This window comes from Lycorma delicatula, chromosome 7 (assembly GCF_047948215.1).
Source record: "Lycorma delicatula isolate Av1 chromosome 7, ASM4794821v1, whole genome shotgun sequence".
Taxonomy (NCBI): Eukaryota; Metazoa; Arthropoda; class Insecta; order Hemiptera; family Fulgoridae; genus Lycorma; species Lycorma delicatula.
Genome location: NC_134461.1, coordinates 63170953 through 63185758, shown reverse-complemented (window position 1 = coordinate 63185758; position 14806 = coordinate 63170953). Strand labels below are relative to the sequence as shown.

Sequence of the window (14806 nt, the reverse complement as noted above, 5' to 3'; positions counted from 1 at the left end):
ACATTAGGCCGAATAAAATGATATCATATTTTACTTTTTTTATAGACATTCGTTAACTAATATTAAGATAAAAATTATATCACTGTACTGAAATTAAAGTGTATAAAAATTACAGGATACTACGTATTCTTTAACAAAGATGCAAAAATATTTTTTTTCAAATCGTTACAATTTCTTTTTTTTTCACAGTATAGCTTACACCAGAATATATATATATATATATATATATTATAATAAAAATTATGAAATCGATCCATTTCTTACACTTGAACATATTTAACAAAAAACATACAGATCAAAGTGAGAATGTTTTTTTAATATTAAAAAAAATTAATCTAAAATTATAATTATGAGTTTTCTTTTTCAGCAGTATTAAAAATTTGTTTATCTTACCAGTTGGATTTAATTTTTTCTCAATTATTTCTAATGACAGAACTGCTGATAACTTAACTGAAATATTCTCATATACTACAACACTCCCTCTATGAATCATGAGGCCTTGCCGATGTGAGGGGGCTTGAGTGCTCAATGATATAGAGTAGCTGAACCGAAGGTCCAACCATACCAGAGAGGTATCTGTTGAGAGCCAGACTAAAGAATAATTCCTGAAAGAGGGCAGCATCTCTTTCAGTAGTTAGCAGTTAACGGTGTAAGTCAGGAGGACTTAAACGGCAACATCAACATCACTCAATCTTCTGAGTACTGCACAGCTGAAAGCAATGGAAAACTACGGATGTTCTTTTTTTAAAGAAAATTAGCTCTCTGCATATTCATGTAACAAATATGGAGGCGCCTTTCTTGATAAAATGGGGTTCAGAAACGGAAAGAGAAATGATCATTGGTATAATAGACGGAGCATAAGGAAAGTTAATGAGAATTGTTTGGTACATAAGTTAAAATATAATAATGTGTTAAATGAAAATGGTACGCCGATTTGTAATACGAAGAAAATTCGATAGGTGGGTGGAATATATTGAAGATTTATACGGAGGAAATGAGTTAGAAAACTGTATTATAGAGGAAGAAGAGGAAGTCGAAGAGGATAAAAGGGATGAAAAGGGATCTGAATTTAATAGAGCATTAAAAGATTTGAATAGCAGAAAGGATCTAAATCTGTATATGAAAGGCAGAGACGCAACCACACCGCCACGGAAATGTACAAAAATTTTGAAGTCGTTGCCAAAGATAAAAAGTTAAAATTAATCTATTATCTAATATTTTTCTTTCTTAAATATATCGAAGTTTCCTATCTACAGCTAAAAGTATTCCTTTAAAAATATAACCTTGAAATGATCTACAAGGTTCCAAAAAATATTTATCTCGATTGACTAAAAACTTCTAAATTCGTTTTTTTTTTAAATTTTACTATTAATAATTTTATATATTTTTATAATGGTAAGATATCGTTAATTATGAGAAGTGGAGTTCATTGCAACATTTTCAACATTTTTTATACTCTTTAAATTCGATAACTATTGAATCTAGAAGTATGAATTTTTATATACTTTTCACAGTAGATGTTTAATGTGAGAATTACAATGAAAAATGTTCACTTAACACAAGAAAAAAGTATTCCTAACCGCATATACATGTACCTGCTAGCATTAGCAGGTACATGTCGCAATATATGTTTTAACATTACTGTCTGCTTGGTTTAGTAAATTGGATAAACATAATTTTATTTATTTATTTATTTTTTAATAATGGAATATTTTATAATTATAGGCTATATATGTATACCGGGTGTCCATAAATTACCTGACCAACTTTGATATTGAGTAAATAATTTACTTATTAAGATACCAAAATGGTTGTATAAATTTAGAAATGTTAAAACTGAAAGTTTTCTTTTACCTGTAATCAAACACATTCAACGTGTGCACCATTAACAATTCGCAAAATATCCAACCGGTAATCAATTTTATGCCATGTTCGTTGTAACACATCAAAATCTATGAGTTAAAAATCCTCTGCTTAAGACCTTCAGTATTCACTACATATTTTGAATTCATTATCCTTGATGAAACCCCATAGTAAAAAAAATCACTTGGGAGTTATATCCGGTGATCGATGCGGCCAACCGATGGGTCCATCACGTCCAATCCAGTTACTAGGAATGTATTGTTGAGGGCTGTACACATAATAAATTCCAATGTATCGGCATTCCAACTTGTTGAAATATGATTTTGGATTGTAACTCTTTAAGCTGAGGGTAAACAAACCGTTCCAACAAGTCAGGTAGATATTCGCGTTAACTGCCGTTTCCGCAAAGAATAAAAGTCCAATTACACGATCGTGAAGCAGTCCGCACCAAACATTAATTTTTGGGCGCTCTCTAATACGGTCAAGGTAAGATGCGGGTTCTCTGATCCACATATTTGAACGTTCTGAGTATTCACTTTTCCAGACACATGAAATGTAACCTCGTCTGAGAACATAACTTTTTTACGGTAACAATCATCATTTTCAATTCTTCAATGGTTTTCACATTTCTAGCAGTGTGATCTTTTGATGTAATTGCTGCAATATTTGTAATTTATAAGGGCACAATTTTAATAGTTTTTTTAAGAACGTCGTGCGTGAATGGTAGATGAAGGAATATATATCTCGCGCGCTTCACTCCGAGTTGACTTCCCAGGGCTACGAACATTATATTTCTTCATCTGGTCTTCTAGATCTGCCTGCATCCCCTTCTTAAACTCAACACTGCCGGTTTATTTAAATTTATCATACCAGGAACGAATAATTTTTCTAGAGGGTTTCTCTAAGTTATACTGATTCTTAAAATTGCGTCGAACTTTAAAATTGCGTCTGATTTTATTTCAATAAACCACTATAAACATTGTGTTTTCATCTGTGGATTCTTGGTGACTGCGTATGCGGTTACGTTTGCAATCACAGCGCTATCTAGTATTTATCGAAGGAAACTTTATGAGTTATCTGTAAGGAGAGCCTAACCATTTAATAATAGGACTATTACTTTTTTCTAACTTTTTTTTGCTTAATATTCGGAACTACCTTAAGGTATTATTAATTCAGTGGATGAATGAGGGTGATATGTATGACTGTAAATGTAGCCTTGTACAGTCTCAGGTCAACCATTCTGAGATGTGTGGTAAATTGAAACCGTACCACCAAAGAACACTGGTATCCACGATCTAGTATTTAAATCGGTATAAAAGTATTAGGCTTTACTAGGATTTGAACCTTATAACTCTCAACTTTTTATTAGCTGATTTGTGATGACGAGACCGGACCAATCCGGTAGGTTTTTTCTAAGACATCAAAGTTGTTCAGATAATTTTCGGACACTGTATATACACGATCGTTTTTTGAGAGACGTGATTAAAAAGTATACATGGATGAAACTATTCTAAACGATTGTTGTGCAGCATAATGATTTTTTGTTGATGTATCTATTTTAAAGGAAATTAAGTTGGATATACTTTTATTAATAACTAAATTATTTTTCATAAGTTGCTGAATATCTTCCTTTACATTTATTTTAAAGTTAACTTATCTCCGATGTATTTACGTTAGCACTGGTTAATATCAACTTTGTAACATCTATATAAAATAATATTTAATCACTAGCGGTAACTCATTGGTAATACATTAAAAGTAATACTGGATCTACTATTGAATCCTGTGGTATTCCATCTTATACTCTCTCCTATATCAGGATGATTATTGCTGATTTAAATCAGCAGTCTAATTGATTACAGATTAGTGATCGAATTGCGACAAATTATTTCTTATTTTTTCTCTTACTTTACGTCTTAACGTATTATTTTCTACTTTTTTGAATTCCTGCTAATATTTTTTATAGATCTCAATGAATTATTGATTCCTTAATATTTTTGGTGTTTCGCAATGATGGCTCTTTTTTGAGCTTATCCCAGGACTCTATTTCCCTTTTTTTTCTTTAAATAAAGAGATTAATTACCTGAAGTAATTACCGTTCAGGTATTACTTCAGAAAATAAATAAGGATGATATGTATGAGTGTAATGAAGTTTAGTCTTGTATAATTTCAGTTAGACCATCTCTGAGATGTTTGATCAATTGAAATCCAGCCACCAGTCACCGGTATCCACGATCTAGTGTTCAAATCCGTATAAAAGTAACTGCCTTTACTAGGACTTGAACACTGAAACTCTCGACTTCCAAATCAGCCAGTTTGGGAAGATGCGTTCACACTAGCCCAACTCGATGGGTTCTATTTCCCATTCTATGTCTCAAAAACCATATTAGGGAATTATATGTTCATCAGAAATGTCAAACTTCCTTAAAATTTTATGTTGACAATGAAACAACCTTACATTTTTTTTGAATTTTAGTTTACTTTTTAGGTTGAGATTTGATAAAATAGAAAAAAAATTTTTGTTTATGCTGTAAACAGTAATTTCTTTAAAATTACTAATAAATGAGTAATGGTGAATGTATTCGAAAAATGTAATCACTTAAAAAGAACATTAAGAAGTCCTAATTATGTACAATACGGTACATATTGATAATTGATCATTTGTTTGACCTAAAGAATTCTCTTCAATACTCCAATACATATAACACAGGTATAATACTTTATTAAATTATACTTTAACTCATAAGAAAAATATTAAATATCATATTTGTTATTAATATCATAAAAATAACTGATTAATTTACGTAATTACCTCTGAAGTACTTTAGGCAACACCATGAAAACAATGCCATTCCACAATGATGATAAACATGTAAGAATGTAACGTGAGAATTTTTTTTCCGGAGGATGAAAAATACCTATAAAAAAAAATTGTTAAAAATATATTGTTTTATTTTCGTTAATAATTATTACTTTATTACGGTGAAATTCTATTAATTTAAAACTAAAAAACAGATCAATTATAAAGAATGTAAATTAATGAAATTTTAGATAAATATGTCTAAATCTTTTTAAAGAGACTTTCAGTTTCCAGAAACAAATTTGCAAATTATTTCATGTTGTAGAAATGCAGTTAATCTTAGTTTAAAGGGTTTATATTATTAATAATGTTAATTAAATTACATAAATTACTAACTTTTGAATGGATAAATCGTAAAAACTTTAAACAAATGCGATATTTTTAATAACTTGCATAAAAAAATTAATGTTATATATTTAAAACATAGACTAGGATTGTCTTAAATTATTAATGGAAAAGAATGATATTATTTTTTTATTTTTTATTGTATATAATTTTTTCTTTTCGTGTTCGTACAGTTCCCACTGTCTTTTGTAACATCTAACTCATTTGATACTTTATACGTCAATATACTTTTGAGCTTAATGTACACATCAGTAATTCAAAGTTCAAGGAAATTGGAATCCGTTTTTTTAATGTTTTTTTTTTGAGAATTTCGAAAGTTTGTTCTCATCATTTCCTATTTCATTTCTAATTTTCCTCTTCTTTCTGCTTTACCTCATCAACAAGATTTTCTTCCTTTATTTTCCTACTAACATATGGCAACAAAAAGAAAAAAAGATGGGTAATAATACGTTTACTTATGTTGTGGAAATCATTTATATTTGTTATGTTTCCTTCAAATATTTCATCGATTTCCTTAACAAAATGAACGTGAATTTTCTTTTAATATCCTTCCGTGATTTTAAAATCATATCTTTGAAATTTCCCAGGTTACATACTAGCGTCAATTTATGATTAGTTACACAATGTTAACTGCACTTTCAATTATACAATTTTTTTTTTTTAATGCTTTTATTTATAGTCGCATCAACAATTATAGTCATTAGCGACTACAGTAACACTATCATGCAGTATTATATAAAACAACAAAAATCATAAAGAACAAAAATAAAAAAATAAAGAAATAGGAACAATAAATAATAAACACAGACAACAATAAATACAAAATAAAATACATAATCAGACAAAATCACTAAATCGTATTTTTCATTCCACTGTAGGAGTGGAACCGCAACAGACGTTTATACCTACGTTCTGGTTTAATAGAAATTTCATATCCGAACCCAGGCCTAAGTTTTGACGGATGGTTCCAAAGATTGGGCAATCAAAGAGCACGTGGTACACGGACTATTTGACCTTGCAAGCCTCATAGATCTTCTGAGGAGAGCCAAGTAGGTGAGCGTGGGTAAGCCTGGTGTGTCCAATCCTTAGCCGAGTTAAGATGACTTGGTCTCTTCTGTTGCTCGGAGATGAAGGTTTCTCGAGCTCATTCTCCCGGATGTTGTGTAATGCCGTGGGAGGACTCAGCAGCCAGAATCTATTCCACTGAGCCCGCAAGTTTGCACGGACTGATCTCATGAAGTCTCTCTCACAAGTCGATTGTACTCGGATGCCATTTATTGCAGCTCTCTTGGCAGCATCATAGGTCCGTTCGTTTCCCAGGATGCTACAATGGCAGGGACCCATACCAGTACTACAGTCTTATTTATCCTTGAAAGGATGTCATGAATAATCTGGACGATGGATTCAGAACGTTTGCAGCTCAAGCTGTCAAGTACACTCCTAGAGTTTGTAATTACTATAATACAGTCTGTAATCAAAATTTTAATGTTAATTTGTGTAAAGATTTTGAACTTACAGTTTCATTCAGATAAATATTTTAACTGTACATCTTTACACACATACATAAATTTATACATCTATAAATATACACCCTCAAGGGATTTAAATTATGTACTTTTCTACAGCTCTAAAAATCTTGATTCATCTTAAAACCTATCAGAGATGTTTCTTTAGTTACTAAGCTCTTTTTAAAAAAGTATTTTTTCCTCACTCACCCTTAAGAGATTGAAAAAAAAACACATCAAGTTTTTCTTATTTCAGTTGAAATGCAAAATTTAAAAATTGCCCGGATATTTATCCCAATAATCTCAAAGTAATTTTACTTATCCCGAAAACGATAAACGGGATTTGAATTGTGTTCGCTAATCATACATTTTCGAAAAATATTATGATACAAGCTTTTATTTAACGTAGATTTTTATTTTAAATCCAACATTTTAGAAAAACCTGTTTTGGATTTTTTTTAAAATACCCCAAAATGTCTAAAGGGAGAAACGATTTTTCAAATTGAGATATACTTTTTTATCATCCTTAAAAGAGTGAAATAAGATAATAGAGATTTTCCCTAAAATTTTTTTTTTTTTTAAATAGATGAACTTTTACAAATTATTAATTTTTGAAATAATTAATTATTGAATTTCAACAAATTTACTACATCCTCACATCTGTTGTATTTATTTCAGCCTTTTTTTTCTTCTACGGGTTTTTACCTTCCACATTTCTCTTTCTTAAAAAAAAAAAAGTTGTTCTGGATTTCTTGTTACACGATTCACAACCTAGTACGCCTTTTTACAAGCTCTACCAAAAAAATTCTATTTTTTTTCTATTCGTTTTAAGATTTCTTCATTTGGATTTTCATCGAACAACCTAATACGGAACATATAACATCACATTTCTAAAGCCTTTATTCATTTCCATTTATTTGACATACATATTGTTTTGTCGGAGATTCGAAGTATGAAATTCTATGAAAAAACACCATTTTTGAACCATCCTTAATGTGGTAAAATTAATGAAAAAATGTAATATTTCCATCTATTTTCCAAAAATTCTGAAAGCTTTTGATTCGGTATAAATATATTGCTGAGTTAATAAATTTATATAATATTTAAATGCATAGTCCTCCCTGATTTACACATGATTAACTCTTTCATTTCTCGAATAATTAAAAAAACTGAAATTTTCCATTATTATTAACAAAAAGGCCTGTAAGAAGGAATTATTTTGATTAACAGTCGCTAAGAATTATTCAGTAAATTATTAATTGCGCTAGTTATTGTGCAGATATTTCAACTATTGCACAATAATAATGAAGATGTGCATAATAATAATAAAATTCCATGTGTCTGAAGAATAGGTGATTTGTCATTTCAGAAGGAATAATTTTGTTTATACACTTCGCTACTTACTAAATGCGCAACTTGCATTAATTCCTTTACACAGCTGCAGTTTAAGAGACAATAACTTAATTAGCAGCGCAGTCATACATTGCAGCTGTGCTACAGCAATCAGGATGTTTCTCGAGAATAATAGAAACTTGGGTACGTCATACTTTTGAATAAAGGCATATCGTTAGGAAAGAATTTTTCACTAATTCACAGTTTATTTTTTTATCCATTAATATTTTTCACAAATTTTTTCTGGTGTATTATAAAATATTGTTTATTATTCTCTTTAATGTAATTTACCTTCTTTCAATCATTATTATTTCCTTGTATTTTGATTCATGTTCTATAGATATTAGACTACAGTTAATTAAATAAATTTATGGATCAATTGAAAATACTAAAAAACGATCTTTAAATGAATGATTGCATATATAATATTATATTATGTCAATTATATTTCACAATATTTATTGTGAAACTTTAATTTTCTTCTCGAGAACTGAGAGTAATTCAATATAACTAAACAACTCTTGGCAAAAGAAGGATTTCATACGCTGGTTGTTACGTGTAATTCCAAATTACGATTCGATTCACTCAATTAAATATCAACTTTCTACAAATAAATTTAATAAACTTTATAATTAAGTCTTTAATAATAAAAGCCGACTTCCGTGGCTGAGTAGGTAGCGTCTAGGCATTTCGTCCGGAGGCCCGGGTTCGAATCTCGGTCAGGCATGACATCTTTTTATACGCTAGAAATTTCCACCGGGCTAATGACCATAGCTGTTGATGCCCGGTCTTTCATAAAGAAAACGTTTTTCTTAAATATTTAAAAGTAAAGAGATGTAATAAATTTATCTGAAAAGTATTTGATTAATTTTAATACAATTTATCATAAAAATTTTATTGGTGTTAAAGTTTCCTTATAAAGAGTCCTAAATTATCCGAAACTAAATCAGAAAGAAATGTAACTTCAAAATAATATAAAAAATTATTATGAAATGTAATAATACTTTAACTTTTTACATTGTAAATGACGAATCAGAAAATATACCGTAACTGATTATATTTCAAATTAAATTATTTATCGTGGACAATATTTCCAAAACGTTAAGATATAATTCTTATTTCAGTTTATAAAAGTTCAAGATCAAATGAGCGTACTTAATCTTTGTTTTTATTATTTTTTAAATTATATATTTGTCCATGATAGTAATATAATTACAAATTAATTTCTTAATTTATCAAGATACTTGAAAATATCTTTTAATATTTTAATATCAATTAATACTTTTGACTCATAAAAGAATCTAATCTCATAAAATAAATTGTTATTATTAAAATACATAAATCAAAATATTTCAATACACAGATTAATCATATAGTTTATACAAGTGTAGTCAAAATACATTTACTTACAGTATCAATGAGATCAAGGAATTTTAACATGGTGTACCTCCAGTAACCGACACACATCTAGAAAAGAAAAATAAACAATTATTTATTAATATATGTATCTAACTTCACATATTAATAGAAACCTATTTTATTGATATTTAAATTAATTGATAATATTTGAAGTTAAGTCAGAATCTAGTTTAACTTTAATTTTATTTCAAAAGAAAGGTCAAATTAATACATCAATTTGGTCAATATCTTAAACCCATTGTTTAAAATTACACCCGAATAAAATAATTTAGAATTACTATCTATTTAAATTAAAGAGTTAGGCAATGAAACTTTATTTTATATATCAATAATCAGCTTATCATATTTCTAAGAAACTTGTATTTTTCCATACATAGTAAACTGGTCTATTTTATGTAGCTTGCAACAGTCAAAGTTTATAGACTCTAACGGTTATAGATTAAGTAATTATGTGAATTAAATAATTTTTAAAAAATATTTATTATTATTTTGCACGCGCTCTCCACACACACGCGCGCGCGCAAATGTATCTGATGGTTTTACATATATATATATATATAACCACCAGATAGAGTCAAAATAGAGTTAGCTTACCTAAATGTAGCGATTTCGGAATATCACTCCACCTTCAGCAGTCAAAAATATAAATTACACATTGATTAAAATAATATAAGATTAAAATAAATTCTATTGTCATTCTTCCCCCATCATCATGTTAATTAGTCATGATAATGACTAATTATTATCAATATTTACATGTTAATGACTTATTATAATGCCATGTTAAACAGTAGAGGTTTCATTTTATTGACATAATACATACATACTGATGAAATTTTATTTAAATTAATGTGTAATTTATATTTTATGACTGCTGAAGATAGAGCGACACTCCGAAATATCTATAGTTACGTAAATGTTTTGTTATTTTTATTATAATTGTATCTGGTGGTTATAATATTACAATTGTTTATTTTATTTTTATTTTACAGTTGTAAATATAATCTTTGAAAAAAAAAATATATACGAGGTGCTACCAAAAAGTTCGGGGAATTTTACCATAAAAATAAAATAGCTTACCATTACTTATAATTTCCACTGTCTCCTTCAAAGTAATCCCCTTGGGCATTGATACAGTGATACCAGCGTTTTTTCCATGATTCCATGCATCCCTGGAAGTTTGCAGGTGTAAGTGTTCGAAGCACGTTCTGCGTTTCTTCCTGAATCTCCTCAATTGTGTTAAAACGACGGCCTTTCAATTGAAATTTTATTTTCGGAAAAAGAAAAAAGTCGCAAGGGGCAAGGTCAGGCGAATAGGGCGGGTGAGTAATCACTACCGTATTTTTGGAAGCCAAGAAATTCCGAACAACTAGCGATGTGTGCGCGGGCGCGTTGTCATGATGCAGAACCCAGCTGTTGTTACCCCACAGATCTGAACGTTTGCGCCTAATGTTTTTACGTAACCGCTTCAAAACTTTACAATAAAATATCCCATTGAAAGTTTGACCAAGAGGAACAAATTCCTTATGGATAATGCCTTTGATGTCGAAAAAAAAATCATCATGGACTTCACGTTGCTGCGAACTTGGCGTGCTTTTTTTGGCCGCGGTGAACTTGGCAAATTCTACTGCGACGACTGCTGCTTAGTTTCAGGGTCATACCCGTCTCATCACCGGTTATGATGTTGGAGATGAAGTTGGGTCATCTCTTGTTCAAATTGTGCGACAAGATGCGTTGCACGGACCCATATGACATTTGTACAATTGCACAAACAACATGGATTGTTTGTCTACGATTTGTAACAATAGCCCCTCGCAGTTTCGCGATGTTTTCCGCTGTTGCGCTTGTTGATTGTCTTCCTGAAAGCTCATCGTCATCGACTGTCGTTCGTCCATCTTTGAATCGTTTGTACCACAAAAAAGTTTTACTTTTACTCAAAGCATTGTCACCAAATGCTTCCACAAGCATGCGATGGGTTTCTGCACCCGTTTTTTAAGCATGAAGCAAAATTTGATGCAGGTTATTTGCTGTTTAAAGTCTGCCATTTAAAACTTCGCCGAAGCAGTAAAATACAACGTTACACAACCGCACGAAAGTCAACAATGCAGCCTCTCACCTTCACAGCTGTTGGAACACTGATTCACAAAGAGTACTGTTAGCCACATCTAGCGGCAGCAGGTCGTAGCAGCAATGGTTAGTGCGCGAAATTCAAATTCCCCAAACTTTTGGGTAGCACCTCGTATATATAAAGAATTTTAAGTAAAACTAATTTAACATAATTTCATAAATTTTTAATGGGAATGTTATTTGATTTTTTAATACTTACCTTTTGATAGAAATATTTTTTTATTAACTCCCTAAGTTTTTTTTGTAACAAGATTCTGATGCAACAAAAATGACAGAAAATATAATTTTTAAAGGGTGCGGAAAATATTTAATAGAATTTTATTCTCCTTCAGGGGAAAATAAATAATGATACACAGAAAAATTTATTCCAGTGACAAGTAAATAAATAAAATTGTTTTTTATTTTACATTATGGTTATTAAGAAGCATTTTAAATTTTTTTAAATAATTTTTAAATTCTAGGAATTTTTTTTCAGAATATAAATTAGAAAAACTACAATAAAGAATAAATATATTATAAAAAAACAAACACAATACAACATTTGGATTATTACACTCTATTCCACTTAGATCATAAAGAACCGGGAAAATTCTAATGAAGTATGTCTTATGAAGATACGGCTAACTTGTGAAGCCATATACTAAACGGTAATTTTGTTCTAATGGATTGCTATTTGGAGGATAAAAATTGAAAAGAAAAAAAAAACATTAAAATGCATAAAAAATAAGTAATCACAGCTATAAATCTGGAATAAATAAATATATTAATGACGAAAGATTACATTTATACGAAAATAATTGAAAGTTACTTCAAATTAATATTAAAGTTATTTACGATAAGTAAAGTTATTTTTAATTAAAGTTATTTTTGAAAAGTATATCAAAGTAATAGAAAAAGGTATGATTATCTTAGTCAATACACCATTAAGCACCCTACCCGTTGGCTGGAAGTAAGATATATATATATATATATAAAATTTTAAATCTTTCTGGCGTGTCTCTCTCTCTCCATCTCTGTGTACACGCGCGCGCGCGCGTGTGTATATGTTTACTTGACGAGCTCTATAGTTTTAATTCTGCTAAAGGCGTTCAAAAAATTCACTTTCAGGCAAAGAAATACCGCAAGAATGAGCAAACAAATGACAATGATGTTTTTCAGGTATGTTCCTTTGTTCACTGAAAATAGCCACAAAAGCAATTGAAAAGTTTTGATGATAAATTTTAAAACATAGTTTATAGTTATTAAAAATCGTCCTACGTATCGTTTCTGTAGTTTACAGTTTTCAGTATTAAAATTTATTCTAATGACTAACGTTAAGGGGAAAACCAAAGTAAATTTAATAATTTATTCAATTTTATATCATTACGTTACTTCCATTTCAGTTGGAAGTCTTTTGCCTTAACTTTATTGTGTTATTTGTACATATATATAAGCAATTTATAAGTCATCGTTTATGTAATTTAAAACAAAATTAACTTTTCTGGTGAGTCCTTTCTGTTTTAATTGTGTTTTCTTAGTTATGGATATTTTACACACTTCTGAAGGACGATCGAAGGAGATTTTAAAATCACTTGATGTTTATTTTTTCCTTCTATAATGCGCCATTTATTAGTATGTGTAACACACACGTGCGCGTGCGCAAGATAATAAAAGCTCTTTATTTATTCGTTTATTAAAATAGTTAAAAAAGACTATTAAATCTTATTTCTTCCTATTCGGAAAATAAATTACTTTTTGATCGTTGTTTAACGAAAATTTCTTCAGTAATTTCGATGATCAAAACAGTAAAACAGTATTAATTTGTTTATTCTAATCATATCTTCTTTATTATTGATACTTAAAATTAAGGACCAAATGACTATGATATTTGTTAAGTATGATCCTTTAGGTGGTGTGCAGCTAAGTTTCAGATGCGTTCGTTATTTAGCTTTCTTATGGCAAAAAATACTAAACAAGTAAAGCAGAGTTTTGACGTTTTCTAAAAAATAGACAAAAATTGAAATTTTATCTGTAATAAAGTACTTTTTTTTAAAAGATTTAATCCCGACGGACATACAAAAAGAGTTAAGATTCTACTTTACAGGATTACGTTAAGATTCGTCTTTCCCTTCGTTTTTTGAATAAAAATGTAAGCTGCTTAATTTAAATGTGATCCTATATCTATTCTAAATTAATAAATCTCGAGACGCCCAAATACCTCTTTGATGACGAAATCTAAAACCCACTAAATAAATCTAAAGTCCTACTAAATAATTGCTGACCGAAGTTACACGAACTTGCTGAAACTGAGCATTTCAATAAACCGATTCTATATAATACTGTATTTTACACGATATTTTAGGTATGAAATAATTTACTGTTCTGAATTCGTTGAGTTTCTTCTACGTTTTATAACAGTAGAAGAAATATGGATTCACAATTATGATCTAGAGACCAAACAGTGGATAGGAGAAGGCAAAAATGTGCTATAGAAAGCGAAAGCGGTTCCACCTGCAGGAATAGATACAATTACGGTTTTTGGAATTCTCATAGTGTGGTGATCGTAGAATACCTGAAAAAAGCAGGAACATCACTGGAGAGTATTACGCTTTACTACTGAACCGACTGAATGGTCCTTTCAGGTTAAACGTCCACGTCCAGCCAAAAAGAAAGAGCTCTTTCAGAACGGTAAATCGCCAACATACTCGGGTTGTTACAAAATTCAGAAACTACGATTCAAAGTGCTTCTGCATTCGCCGGATTTAAGAATACGTTGCGTGCGATACTGAAATTTGTTGAATTCAAGGAAATTACTTGCTGGAACATGATTCACTTCAGATGGTGATGTAAAAGCTGTGTTAACCGCTTATTTTGCAGAGTTTGACAAATCGTGTTATACTGAGGGTATTTAATTAGTTGGTAAGTTTTCGATCTATATGAAAAACTGAATTGAATTGTAACATGACTACGTTGAAAAAGAGAAAATAATTTAAAAAATATTGTGTTTTCTGTTCAGTTCGAGAATTTAATGACCTTTGCATAATAATCGGTATTGATTAGTATAATTTTTTTTGGAACTCTTCTATAAAACATGCTAATTTACTCAGGGTTTTCTTGATTTTTTAATTATAACTATTAAAGAAAAAAAAAAAGAAATGGAAATTCCTGAAATTCAAAAAAAAGATTACGTTTGTAGTTAAAAGTTATACAATTAAAAAACCCGCTAACCGCTAACCAACAATTCTTTTATATATATAAATAGTTCCTGATGATGGAATTTTATTCTGAAAACGCTTTGAACATATATATATATGTT

General features: G+C 29.8%; 1 protein-coding gene across 2 annotated transcripts in view; it reads right to left on the bottom strand.

The window, feature by feature from the left end:
* LOC142327370 (very long chain fatty acid elongase 4-like) overlaps positions 1–14806 on the bottom strand; it is a 195398-nt gene that overhangs the window by 9385 nt on the left and 171207 nt on the right. For both annotated transcript variants that reach the window (XM_075370360.1, XM_075370359.1), the window contains exons 5-6: positions 9376–9432; positions 4676–4781 (exon numbers count right to left, since the gene is read on the bottom strand). In XM_075370360.1, coding sequence (XP_075226475.1) covers positions 4676–4781; positions 9376–9432 — 163 coding nt within the window. The remainder of the gene's footprint in view (positions 1–4675; positions 4782–9375; positions 9433–14806) is intronic.